The following is a 13,471-nucleotide window of genomic DNA, read 5'->3' on the forward strand; positions in this document are numbered from 1 at the left end:
CGAGGCTGGCTCTGTAATGTTTGTGTAGGGTGGTGGTGGGCGGGGCACGCAGAGGGGCGCTGACCGGATGTGGCGTGGTCAAGCAGGGACTCCTGGGATAGTGAGTCCCTGCCGCGCTACTCCCCTGCAGCCTATCTCAGCCCCACAGATGAAGAAAACAGGTAGCTCGGCAGCCAGGCAGCAGAACGCGTTGGTGGGTCCTCCCACGAAGCGGCTCCCGCGGAGCGGGAGCGGCGAGCAGTAAAGGTAGGAAGGGGGGGGCAAGCAACAAGCAGTTACCCACAGCGTCTCCAAAGGGCACAAAGGGTCATCTATTTATAAAAATGTTGTTTATAAAAACCGAATTCAGATTCCCTTAAAAAAAAGTGATGTCTGACTTCCCTTAGAAACGTCCAGTAAAATGAAACCTGCAACAAATAGATAAAACACCTTCCCGCGCAAAACCCTACGGGCATGATTGCAATCCAACTGACATCTGCCTCTGCGTTCCGCCCAATGCATTATCATGTGGCGGTCGGAAGCACCATGCAGAGAGACCGACCACTGCTGTTCCGATGGGCTCAAGGAGCCCATCGGCACAGCCATCGGAATATAATCCCTACAATAAGGGTGGTGCCTTCTCAGGCACCACCGTAAGGATTACAATGACAAATTCAGCATATCGTTAACTGGGTAAGATGGTTTTGGAATAAGTTCTGGGTGTATGTTTTTGATACATTCGTGGATGTAGTGTTATTTTGTTGTTCTTTGAATTCTGTGGGAGTGAATTTATGGATGAGGCACAGGATTTAAGTTGTTCGAATGACAGTGGCACGCATTGCTATATCACACGTGCCTCTACCACGCAGTCCCAACCACCAATGCTTCTGAACCACGCATTCCTTTACCACCCATGCCATTACCATGCATGCGTTTACCATGCAATTTCGTGGTAAATGCATGACTGGTAAAGGGATGTGTGATAAAGATCACATCCCACCCTGAGCCCTAAAAACTACCCTGCTCATTAGCCCTAAACACTACCCCGAGTCCTCGAGCCCTAAACACCACCCCGACCCCCTGAGCCCTAAACACTACCAGACCTCTGAGCCCTAAACACTTCCCCGACCCCGCTGAGCCCTAAACACTGGACGATCCCCACTGAGACCTAAATACCCCAATACCCTTAAAAGCTACCCCAACGTCCCAGAGCTCTAAAAACTACCCTGACCCACCTGAGACCTAAAACTACCCCAACCCTTAATCACTACCCCCCGAAAACCTGACCTCAGCCCTACTTACCTCACCGAGCCCTCTCCCGATCCTTCTTCATCCTGTGCCCGTCCATCTCATCATCTAGACCAGGCATTGCCTTAACCATATGCGTGGTTAAGTCATGTGTGATTGAGCTTGTGGGGAAACATCACATGTGGCTCTGCCCGTGTTGTAAAGGATGTTTCCCATGTAAGTTTACATGGTTATTTATGAGCAATAAGTGATGCAATTTGGGAGACCGGGTTTGAGACCTGTAGTGGTTTTCATGGTACTAGTCTTTGACTAATGCTCTGCAAAGGCTTGAGGCAATTAGAATGATCAATTCAGGAGTTTAGGGTTGTTCCAATTGATGCTAATTCACGATCAGGCGAAGTCAATGAATGAGATAAAGGAATAGACTGGAAGTGGTGACCACTAATTGTACTATGATTTCAAGTATCAAACCTCAAGATGATTCCAAGGCTTTTAATCTTAAAACCTAAGATAAAAAGCAGTCAGTGAATGTGCAGTGGAGTTTCATTTAGAGTTTATGAAATATATTTCTGCTTAGGGACACGCTTGTCAGAGGCTTCTTAATGGCAACCATGCTTCTAAAGAGGTCAGGAATATTTCCATGGCTTGGTAATGTACTTTTTGTAGTAACTGAGGGATGCATGCAGTATAGGTGTGAATAGGATCTTCTTGATATGCAGGAAAAGAAGAAATGCAAATGACAGGGATGATATTTGATGAACTCAGACGTGGCAGGGTGGGAGTTAATTAGGCAGTTTCTGGTTATATGTGCTGTGAGTGGGTAGGAACGAAACATTCAAAAGGAGAAAAGCAATTTAATTTCTTAAAGGGTAAATCCCTTTTCTAATTTCTGCATGTTTAATAGTGACCCAGCTTCCATTAGAACACCGCGTTTCCCTTTATTTGCTGTAATCCTGTAGAAAGACATACATTTTGATTGATTGCTCCATATTGCTTTTCAGCGTGTCATCTAGTTAAATAACTGACACTGCAGTCAAGGAAGATTTCTATATATGGGAATCATGTCCCTCATATTCAATATATTTAATATGATTGCGTCTCTTCTCTGTACTTTATTTAGGGTTTGACGAAGTGGGAAAATTCTGAAGGTTGGTGGTCCTCTCACCTCACCAGACCTGCAATACCCACACTCTATTTACAGTTGGCGAAAATGGTGCACTGGTGAAAATGCTGTGCTTACTATCGGAAAAGCCTCAACTGGCTTTATCTGATGACAACCCCTGATGTAATAGTTAGTCTGTCAGGACCACTGAGTCACAGTCATGGTTGCCCTTCCCTGTTGAGGGCTGGACTGACTCACGCCACTCATTTTCCCTGCTCGTGTCCTTCATACATGAACACGAAAAATACTAAAAGTCCCCATATGCTGAGGAAAATCTCACTGCGTGTTGGGGCCTTATATATTTTGTTCAGAGAAAACATACTTACACTTTGGGATTTTTTGGGCAACAAAACCTTTTTCACTGCGTGCACTATTATAATGTCACCCACTCACCAAACTACACAACTACGAAGTGAGCCACCATGGCAGCGGCTCCCTTCACAGCAGATATCCCTGCTGTGCATGCAGGAATCTCGAAATATTACAGATGATCCTCCAACAAGGTGGTGGAGGTAATTACCTACCTCACCCTGATGTGACGATGGTGCCACAGCTGAGCACTTTTTTATTTCAAGAGCGCCAGGATGCACATTAGAGATTAGAAGTTTTGTCCAAATTGTTAATAAAATGCTACCTTTGCGGATACCCCATGCAATTCCTCAGCTGTTCTTGTTATTATACCATGTATTGTACAGTGAAAATTCTCTCTGGAGTAGCAGTAATGGACCATTTGGCAGTTTTGCTCACTTCAATTCAAAGAACAAGAAATCACTTTTTTTATTTTTAGTTATTCCTCAGCTCTACAGTGAATAAAGAGTAAATGTAAACTTTCTAGAACACACGTTGAACTACATCTTGAGTATAAGTGTAATTTAAACACACCAAACAATGTATGTTGGAGCCAGGTTACAAATGTAACACTTCCAAGTCTGTCCCCTATCTATAATTGGTCCACAGAGTACCCGGCACCAGTTTATAATGGTAATGCTGCCATGGATGGGAAACTAAGAAAACCCTTTTCATCAGAATGCACCCAAATTCATACCAATCAACAGAAAAAGCCCCATCACATTGTAGGTGTAGTCTTGACAACCAGAGTGAATATTTCTTACGTCTTTTTTTATCAAATTCCAAAGATAATTTTAAAATGACAGCCAACACGTTTCGTTCAACTGAACTTCATCAGGGCATTACTAATATGTGTGTCCCAGTGGTTTCAAAGGGCAAATTAAGTATCCCAGCTTTGTCTCCTTCTTTAATCTCCTAGATTTCAGACAGAGATTTTTGTGCACACTGTAGGACGATGAATTGAGTGTTCATACTGCATCTTACTTATTATTAGTTTGGTAATCATTGGGATGGGTTGTGGGTATTACCTGCCTTCTTGGTATTGCTTTCAGACCAGGTAAAACTCCTCTAACATAATGTTGCCCTTTGAAACAGTTTTGTAAAGATATCTGAATACCAGGATGGCTGTTTATGGCATCTAGGTTAATACCTCATTCATTTCTGGTGTTATCTCGCTGTGGAGGTAGGGCTCATTTAATCTTTTTCATTTTTATATGATGACATTGTGATTTCAAAGTAAAATGAATCCTATCAAGATATTCGCCCAGCACAGTAGTGATATCTGATTATGTGAAAAGGTAATCTTGAAGTTGTAACAACAGTATCTAGAGCTCTTACTAGCAACTGCGGGAAAATAGCAGAGCAGGCAATACCCCTCTACAGAGGAGAGAGTAGTTTTCATTGATCCATTGATTGCATTTTTCTTGTTTTTGCTTTTATTATTTCTTGTGTTTTATGTTTTCTCACTGTGCGGTGGAGGAGTTGTAGGGACGGATAAGTCCCTCACATGGTGACGGATGTGTACCTCTGTCTTAAGTGCCCCAGCTGCCATGGGCGATCATAAATTATGCAGGTGTGCCATGACATATTCCTGTGTCATGGATTGCAGTCTTGTTGCACTAGGAGGGGCACCCAAAGCTCTACCCTTATGGTGTTGATATGCTACTGCATTTACCAGGAGTAAGTAGCACAAGTACAGTGGGAATAGCATGCCTTGTAGTGATCAGTACTAGTGAACAGGCCTTCTTACCTCTGTCACTGGAGTTAGGTCTCCAGGCCCAGTCATGTAAATTTCCACTGTTGAGTGATTAACTCACCCTGGGCATACATCAAGTCAATATGTAGCTCTGTGCAGTCTGTGTGTGGTTACATGCATGTGCTGGATGTATGTGTGCTTGCGAGTGGTACACTACATGGAAAACTGGTGGGTACTCTTTGGGAGACCCAGGGTTGACTGGAGGAGCATGAGGAGGTAGAGGATTCCCACAGAAAGAGTTGTGGATTGCTGCATTGCTGAGAACTGGGTGGGGTACACATTGCACTTTGATTCAGCAAGAGGTCACTGGGAAGGGACCTGCACACATCTTACAGAGGAGATGGGGCTGATAACAGAATCATAAGGAGTAGCGCTGGGGCCCTGGGATAAATCTTTGCTGCATATATCACTAAGGCTGACATTCAGGTGTGAACATTTAGTCACTCGCATAGCCTTTGGAGTGGGGCTATCAGATTTGGAATTGCTGTTACTGTGACAGATTACTTTATGGAGGAAGGGAAGAAAAGAGGAGTGGCGATTTCAAATGGAATCAGACTTTCAGCACAAACTTCATAGACTCAGACGCTTAGGGCCTGATTATGCGTTTAGCGGACAGGGTTACTCTGTCACAAACAGATATCCTATCCGCCGTATTACAATTCCATTTTATCCTGTGAAGCTTGTAATAGGGTGGATGGGATATCGATCACACCAAAATTTGGAGTGGTGCACTACCCAGGTGGTCAGTTCAATAAATATGTTCACTTGTTTGGGTTGTATCAAAATCAATCCTTTATTTTCAATGTCATCCGACAATGCAAAGTTCCAGCCAACACATTTTGTTCATTTAGCAACTTCTTCAGGGCGATCGTGGTTGATGGGACGGCAAGGAGGGTGGTTCGTCCTACAGCCGTGTCCTGTGATGCACGTGGGGCGAGCCAGCTCTGTTGAGCCTGTGTTGTTCGTCACAAAAAAAGTCTGTTTGCAGCTGCCAATGGTCGCAATATTGAAACAGATGTGGCCTCCTTGATAAGGGCCAAGATCGTGGTTCTGAAAAAACAGTCTGCCTGGGTGTGTCCCGATCGGTCAGAGGAATATTGATCACGTTTGTGACGGAGTATCCTATCCACCAAACTCGTAATCAGGCCTCAGTCACATTTGGTGTCTGGAATTGGACTATACGAAGGGGAGCTCAAGGCCCCCTATTTATTCAACTGCCAATCAGCCAATCCAGCTGTATGTTGAGAAGGAGAAGCTCTGCAAGACATCTGCCCGGGCCCAACTGGGAACTAAGGTCTGGCAGTCTCCCAGCTGGGTGCGGGACCATAACACAGGGAAATCCAAGACCATCTGCCCACGAAGCTTGATTTCCATCTCCTACCTACTTAACAAGCTCAGTGTGCCCTGTGAGGAATAGGAGAGCATTTGGAGATAGGGAAGTCCTGTTGGGGAACCTTGCAAGAGGATCCCCACTTTGAGGTGTTGAGATGACTGCTGCATCCATCAGACAATCATCCTTGTGGGCCGCTTTGAAGCTAGCCATGGCTGCAGCAATTGGGCTTTTGCCTGTGAGCAGGCAAATATCGGTGACCCCGTATACCAGAGGGGCCTGACATGAAGATTGCATTACTGCTGTGACGATTGGCCATAGCCCATATGTGCAGTAAAGTCAGTGACCCCCTATGCCAGAGGTGGATGCCATGAAGATTTAATTACTGCTGAGCTGATCCAGCCAGCATCCCTGTGCAGAGTAAAGTCCGTGCCTTCTATGCCAGAGGTGGCCACCATGAAGATTGGATAACTGTTGTGCCGATCGGGCCCTCGCCCGTGTAGGGAGTAGTCAGGGACCCTGTATGCCAGAGGGGGTTTTGCCTTTTGAAAAGAAAGGAAGCTGAGGTGATCTATGCACGGCTAAGCCCTGACTAAAGTATCAGAACCTGAGCGATCATCCCCCTACATGTGAGAAGAATCAGAGGAACTTATTGTGTCATCAGAGGAAGTGCTGTGGATGACCAGCAGCTGCCCCTTCAAAGTCGAGAATGCTACTCACTGTCCGCATCTGCTACGGCCCTCTGTGACGACCAAGGGAAGGATTCTCCTAGGGACTCTGGTAGCACAACGATTGCAGGAGCAGGTAAAACAAATTGCAGGGCCGAAGGGCTCAACCGAACTTGTGCTTTAGGTCTTGGAACACTTTTGACTTTGAAAGAGTCAGAGTGGAACTCTTGAGACTGAGACTGAATGTCGTCTATCATGAATGGGATTAGCCACTACCATTAGAGAAGCAGGACTCAGGGGCCTGCCTATCAAACACTAGAGGACTGACCTAAGGAGATAGTGCATATTATCTGCTTATGCCATATTTTCTTTGTGTATGTATTTAAATACTAATTTTCTCATAAAGGAATATATTTGACTGGGTAAACATTTATTGCCGCAATTGAACATGTTTTGAGTTGTGAGGTTGTGTTCACTCCCTACCATTCAGAGTCAAATTCTGAAAGTGTCCTTGGCTCAGATGCCCAGGGCCCATGGGATATCACGATTCACACATGCATTCACTAGGTGCAAGATTGTTCTATTTACTTACTTCCATAGGAACCGTGATAAACATCAACAATTTGCATTGATTCAAAAAATGATGTGCACCTTCAAAGTTGCCATCTACACTACTAAGGTATACTCATGTGTCAAAGTGAAACATCTATCAGGCATTAAACCCTAACAGGAATACTATTAGTTACTGACTAGGCAGAGAGAAACCATATTTACCAGTTTTCTGTTTTATACTTTTTAGAATGTCATCTTAGCCTCTAAACTTTTTGGCCAAATCCTTGATACAGTTATCGTAACACATGTTCAAGTGTCACCCACCGCTTCCTTTTGGTGTCCAGATAGAGAGCACCCAAATTCAGTAGACTGTGCAGTCTATTCTACATTGAAACAGTGTAGGAATATAGATTCAGTGTTTCTTTCTCTCTGTTTAAACTCATGCTTGTTTTCACCGTGGATGGAGTGGCACCACTTTTTGATGTTTTTTTGGGGGGGAATCACTTGTAGCCAGGTCACAGACTCATTTTAAAATTATTGATAAGATAATAATTTTGACCTATGACAAGATTAGTGTTAAATTATTGTTGTCAAAGTATTGTAGATAAAGTCAGTTCTGAACCCTGTTGAATGTAAAGCACTTTTACTGAAGAAGGTGAATGTATGGGAACAGCAACCACTAAAACATGTGTTGACAATTTCTTTTCTTAGGTTCACTGGAGATTGACCAGCAGTTTGTGAATACTCCAAGCACTATGGTGTACAGTGTGTCTTAGGGACTGTTGTTGATGTTCAAGATTCATTGTTTTCCTTTAAAATATAGTGCAGAGGAGTGTGTGAAGGAGTAAAATTATGAGCTAGTGGTACAATATGATGAATCAGTTTTGCTAATTAATTTTGATATTGAGGTATTTAGTCAGCATTTAATTAATTGAGGTGTAAATAAAATATAACAAATGGATATAAAGGATGCCTAAGTATTATGAAATCATGTCCCATATTGTGGGGCCTATTACGATGTGGGTCGGAGGCTTTCCGACTCACAGCGTAGGTTTCAAATCTGACAGCCCTATTATGATGAAGGCTGTCAGATTTGAAACTGGCCGGTCAGACCGACAGGCTTCTGACGTGCTTAAGGAGCCCGTCTGTCAGTCAGAGGTCACTCATTATCCCCTATGTACAGCGTTTACGCAGTGAGGATTATGATGTTGGTTTCCAACAGGCTTTTCATGTCGAGCTTTCTGACATGAAAAGCCTGTCGGAAAGAGACTGGGAGGGCTCCTAGAAGGCCCCCATGTCTCCGCAGGCTCCAGTTGGGGGCCTGTAAATCCATGCACCGTGTGGCAGGCACCATGAGGCGCCTACCACATGGTGCAGGGATTTACCCAGGACCCCATTTCTCTATGAAAGCATGTGCTACTGCCAGTTTGCGGCCGCAGCGCAAGCTCCCATAGGGAAATGGGAGTGCGGTCGTGTTGTAATGGTGGTGTCGGGCCGCCTAACGGAGGTTGGTCGGTCGGACCCGAGACCGCATCGATGTCGGGCGCACATGAGTCCACCTGACATCGTAATCAGGCACTGTGTGTCATAGATATTGTGATTTTTTGCAAGAACAGAAGTAATAGAGGTTGAGGTGGAGTAATTATTGTTTACTGCTGTCACATAACCCCTTTTCTGAACCTAAAAGTATAATTCGGGCAGCCTTTATCATATAGTTACTGGTAATTTGCGAGCAATTGTTGCAGTTGTTTCCTTTCCCTCTTTCATAATAAAATAAAACTCAAGCCTTACTGTAGAACTGTTGTGATGTAAAACATTGAAAAATTAAACTATTTTTCAAGACTCTTACGTCAGAAGGATCAGTTACTCTGTCTTCTCTTGCCTCCCCCAGGCCTTCAGAGACCATGGGGAAACAGTGAAAATATGGGTATATAGTTGTGGGCTTGCTGTTTACACTGCCTGCGCAATTTAAGGAATATCAAGTAAGAGCATATAAAGAGATACCTTTTAGCTGCAAAAAACATATCACAAAATTAGAATAGTACGCAGAGAATAAACAAACTAGGGATAAGTCAAATGTCGGAAATAAAAAACATTGTTGCAACCAGCCCCGGTCCGTGCAGGTAACAGCGGTGGGGCCGCATGGGGGGGGCGGGATTTTGGGGGACGATGCTGACAGCATCGTCCCTTGAAATCCCCCCACGCGTCCCCACCGACTCACCGCTGTTACCTGCACGGACTGCAGCTGGTTGCAACATGTAAGATCTATCATTATATACCACTCGCATTTTGCAATTTGTAGTCCAGAACGTTGGGCCAGATGTATGACGAGATTATGTATGTGCAAACGCTATATCTGATAGGGCCATGTACAAATGCTATTTTGCGAGTCGCATATATTTTGGAACTCGCAAAATAGTGTTTTGCGACTCACTATTAGGAAGGACCCTTTCCCCTTTGCAAATGCAGGTGAAACTATTTTTAGGGGCAGGCAGTGGTCCCAGGGACCACTACCTGCCCTTACAAAATGAAACAAAACATTTAATTATTTATTTTGTTGAAAGTATCCCGTTTTCCATTAAGGCAAACGGGATGCATTAAAAAAAAAGGCTTTATTTAAAAGCAGTCCCAGACATATGGTCTGCTGAGCCCAGCAGGCCACCATACCTGGGAGGGCCAGCCATTCCCAATGGGGTCGTAAATTGCGAGTGCCTCAATAATATTCCATAAGGCTTGCATTTTGCGACACCACTAGGAATCGCAATCTCTGTTTCTGATACTGTTGTACATTGTAAATTGCGAGTCGCAAAAACTTGCAAGCAAGCGCAAATTGTGAGTCGCAATTTACACTGGTCATTCATCTGGCCCTAAATGAGTTGAAAATTGAGGGTCCGTTTCACCTAAGGATGCAAACCTATGTTTGGAGCTGCAAATTGCCTCATATGCCCCTGAAAGCTCTCCAGAAGAAGATACCTTGGAGATGTAAATGGTTTTACTACTGTGTTGTTTTCCATCACGGCTGCATCAAATTGCGCAGTAGTAAACCCCTTGCAAAATGTGGGGAACGAGAGGATTAAAATTTAGTTTACCTTGAAAATTTGGGATGTCAGTTAAACTTGCGAGTTTGTTGTCATTTCCAAACTCTTTCGACCTGGGAAAAGATCAGAGCTTTACTGCAGCAAAGAGATGGCATTACTTCCCTTCCAAGTTGGGACGAACACCTCAAGGCGTAGTAGGGAAACTGGGAAAATGGAGCAAAATGGAGGAAAAAAAAAAAGAAAGTGCCGTTACTCAGTGGTTTGCAAAGTTTTACTCTATACAACTTCGCATTGAGATAAAAAAGCAGTTGTCACTTGACATTCCCGACCAGGCACCTGAAAGCAGCCGTGAGTGTAGCTTTCAAGTCCTAATGGTCAGCGGCATCACTAGGGGGGTGCGGACCACACCGGGTGATACCATCATGGGGTGACACCAATCTGGTTACGCTGTAACACAGCTCTGCAGCGTCGCCTCTGCTCTGCTTTATAATCAGGACAGGAGGAACCAAAAAACAAATACTACAGAAGTGCTGTGGACACCACGCACGCACCACCTACCAGCAGAGTGTTTCCCAGGACCGTCAATCTTATAGCGCTTATAGCGCTACCAATGACGGCCCTGGGCCAGCCCCCCACGCTGTGCTCCTCTGACGCGTGCCACCACCATGCGCTAAGACTTAGTGGAGACAGTCTCGGCAGGGGAGTGCTGCTGGGCGATTTGCTGAACCCCTCTGGTAGGGGCCCAGCCACCACCACAGTGGAGTCTAAAGAAAAGGTAAGTGGGGCAATGATTGGTGTGATTTCCAAATTTCATCAAAGGCAAGAAAACTTTAAAAGGAAAGGGGCAAGGGGTTAGGCTTTTTGATGTTTCCAAGAAGGCGTCCAAAAGTTGCCTCGAGGAGATCATGACGAAACCACTAACAGTGGGCGGCTAGGTCATGCGGAGCTAGAGTCTCCAAACCGATCAAGGGGAATCAGGGTCGGCACGTTGCGAGACTCTGTGGCCATCTCCTCATGTAGCACGAGCTTGCGATAGCCTTGTTGCCCCAGTCAGCGCTCCCTGCCAGACCACAGCACCACGCCCAGTGTGCGCCATCCAGGGCCCAGCCAGAGTCAAGGCTTCAGCGCACCCACAGCTCCGCCTGGTCGTATCCACCACTCTAGCCCTCCAGTCGGCGTTCAGAAGGCAGCTCGTCTGGGTGGTGAGGGGGTGGGGATTCTAAGAGGGCGCAGCGCTCCCGTCGCAGGGCCTAGTGGAACACAAGGAAAGGCCACAATAGCATCGAGCAGGTCAGCATCCACTGCCCAGTCCCGTACACGCACCGGCCCCGTGTGCAGCACCTACGCCCCTACTCCGCCCCTGACACCCCCAGCTTTAGCACCTTGCTTACTTGGGCACACAAGCCATGTCCTCCGGCACAGCTTGTCCCACAGGGTCCCCGGCCTCTACCCGGTTCATCACAGCATTATACATCGCGGCCGCAGGTCACCTCACACAGCCGCAGCAGCTCCGCACACACCTTTGGTTCTCTGGGCACACCAGGTGCAGGTCTCCTCTCGGGCCCGGCGCGGCGCAGCCCAGGCGCAGATTGAGCACTTATATAATGCTCTGTGTTGACGTGCTGTAGTGTTCTTTAAGTACTCTGAGGAAGCCTTTTGAAAATTTTCAAGACTTTCTTCCTTAAACTACTGTGGGCATATTCGATAGTTTAGACTGTCAATGTTTTCAGTATAACTAGATTTATACTGACACATCTGACATTAGGTCAAAAGTTTTTTTTTTAAATATTCATTTAGGGGATGGTGCTAGATATTGCTGTATTACATTGTATATTCTGATTTGTCAGTGTGTGAAATGATATGTGATGTCCTTATGCCTACACTGTAATTTCCATAGTGTATTTTCATTTAAAAGGGGGTGTCACCATGAGTTTCCCGCACCGGGTGACACCAACCCTAGTGACGCCACTGCTAATGGTGAGAATGTATTTACATTTCTAAAAGTCATAGATCAAAACCTGAGGGTAGTTGTACGTCCACGGGTGAAATGTATCACTGACCTGGTGAACCAGTCCCTGAGTCTTCTCTGGAACTCCTTCTGATGCATGATAGGTACCATTGTATCAGGCAGCCACAAAACCTTACACAGTGCTGCAAAGTCTTAACATTCTCAACGGTGTACTGTCACAGCAGTAAACTGTGACACTTGTAATCACTTCAAATGCATGAGAAAAGGTACAGGAACCTATAGATTATTATATGTATAATTGGAAGCTACTAAAACGTACAGACTATTTCATAGGAGGACTTCAATAAATTGTGTTTTAAGTTTTTTTTCTTTTTATTTTCTAGGGAGGACAAATACAGAACAGAAAATCGAAACGATGCCTGGAGTTGCAGGAGAACGGTGACAATGAGTTTGGATTTCAGCTTGTGCTACAGAAATGCAGCGGTCAGCACTGGAGCATCACCAATGTCCTAAGGAGCCTCTCGTCCTAGTCCTGGAGGAACCACCGCAGAACTTGATTCCTTTGCTACCGTGTAGCAAACGTTGCAATGTCGCCTGCTGTATTTTTGTTTTTATTTTTTATTTTGCGAGTGTGGACAGTCAAGTGTGTGGGCTAAAAAAATAGATATTTTTATTTCGAAAGATTTTCCTCGGGTTTTTAGAAAGATGATGAATGACGGGTGAAGGTAGAACATATTATACTATTTTGCAAATGTAAATAGGGATAAGGGGTAATATTTATAATGCTTAATATAAACTTTTATTGATAATTCATCATTGTATTTGTCTTCATTTAAGTAGGTACTTTTTTTGAAGAGAACAGTATTATAAGTACAAGGCAAGTGGCAATATTTTTAGCTCTACTTGCATCCATTTATAATTAACTTTTTAATGAGCATCAGACAACGGTAGCTTGCTAATATTTCTCCAAATGTTAGACCATCTGGATCATTTCTGCAAAAAATGAGTCACATTGGTTTTTCCTCAATGGTACATTAATATATTTAAAGGTAACATAGTTAGGGCTCTGAACTAAAGCAATTTTTCAAGTTTAACAGGGAGTCTGTACTGCCATGATTATCCAGGATTTGCCCTTTTTGTGGTGCAATATTTCAATACTGATCACGTTTTAAATGTTCTAAGCAGTTTTTTAATTCCCGAATTTCCTCACAACCCCTTCTGTAATACTGTTGGGGATTCTCGACTGCTGCAGTCAAATAGGTAATTCCCCTTGGTAGAATGGAGACCTTCCATGAAAATAGAAGAATAACAGAACTTACCGTGTCTCCCCCAGTGCAGGCGCATGTAGAGCAATCTATATTAGAGCATGTAGAGCAATCTATATTACCACGACTAACTAGGCTTTTGGCAGTGGTTCTCAT

At 44.6% G+C, this 13,471-nt stretch overlaps 1 protein-coding gene across 2 annotated transcripts in view; it reads left to right on the forward strand.

The window, feature by feature from the left end:
• The window catches only part of GALNT18 (polypeptide N-acetylgalactosaminyltransferase 18), a 1,871,693-nt gene extending 1,858,830 nt beyond the window's left edge, over positions 1 to 12,863 (forward strand). For both annotated transcript variants that reach the window (XM_078680939.1, XM_078680940.1), the window contains exon 11: positions 12,434 to 12,863. In XM_078680939.1, coding sequence (XP_078537065.1) covers positions 12,434 to 12,580 — 147 coding nt within the window. In that variant the 3' untranslated portion in view covers positions 12,581 to 12,863. The remainder of the gene's footprint in view (positions 1 to 12,433) is intronic.
• Positions 12,864 to 13,471: the final 608 nt, after the last annotated feature.

This window comes from Lissotriton helveticus, chromosome 3_1, assembly GCF_964261635.1.
Source record: "Lissotriton helveticus chromosome 3_1, aLisHel1.1, whole genome shotgun sequence".
In the NCBI taxonomy this organism is placed as follows: domain Eukaryota; kingdom Metazoa; phylum Chordata; class Amphibia; order Caudata; family Salamandridae; genus Lissotriton; species Lissotriton helveticus.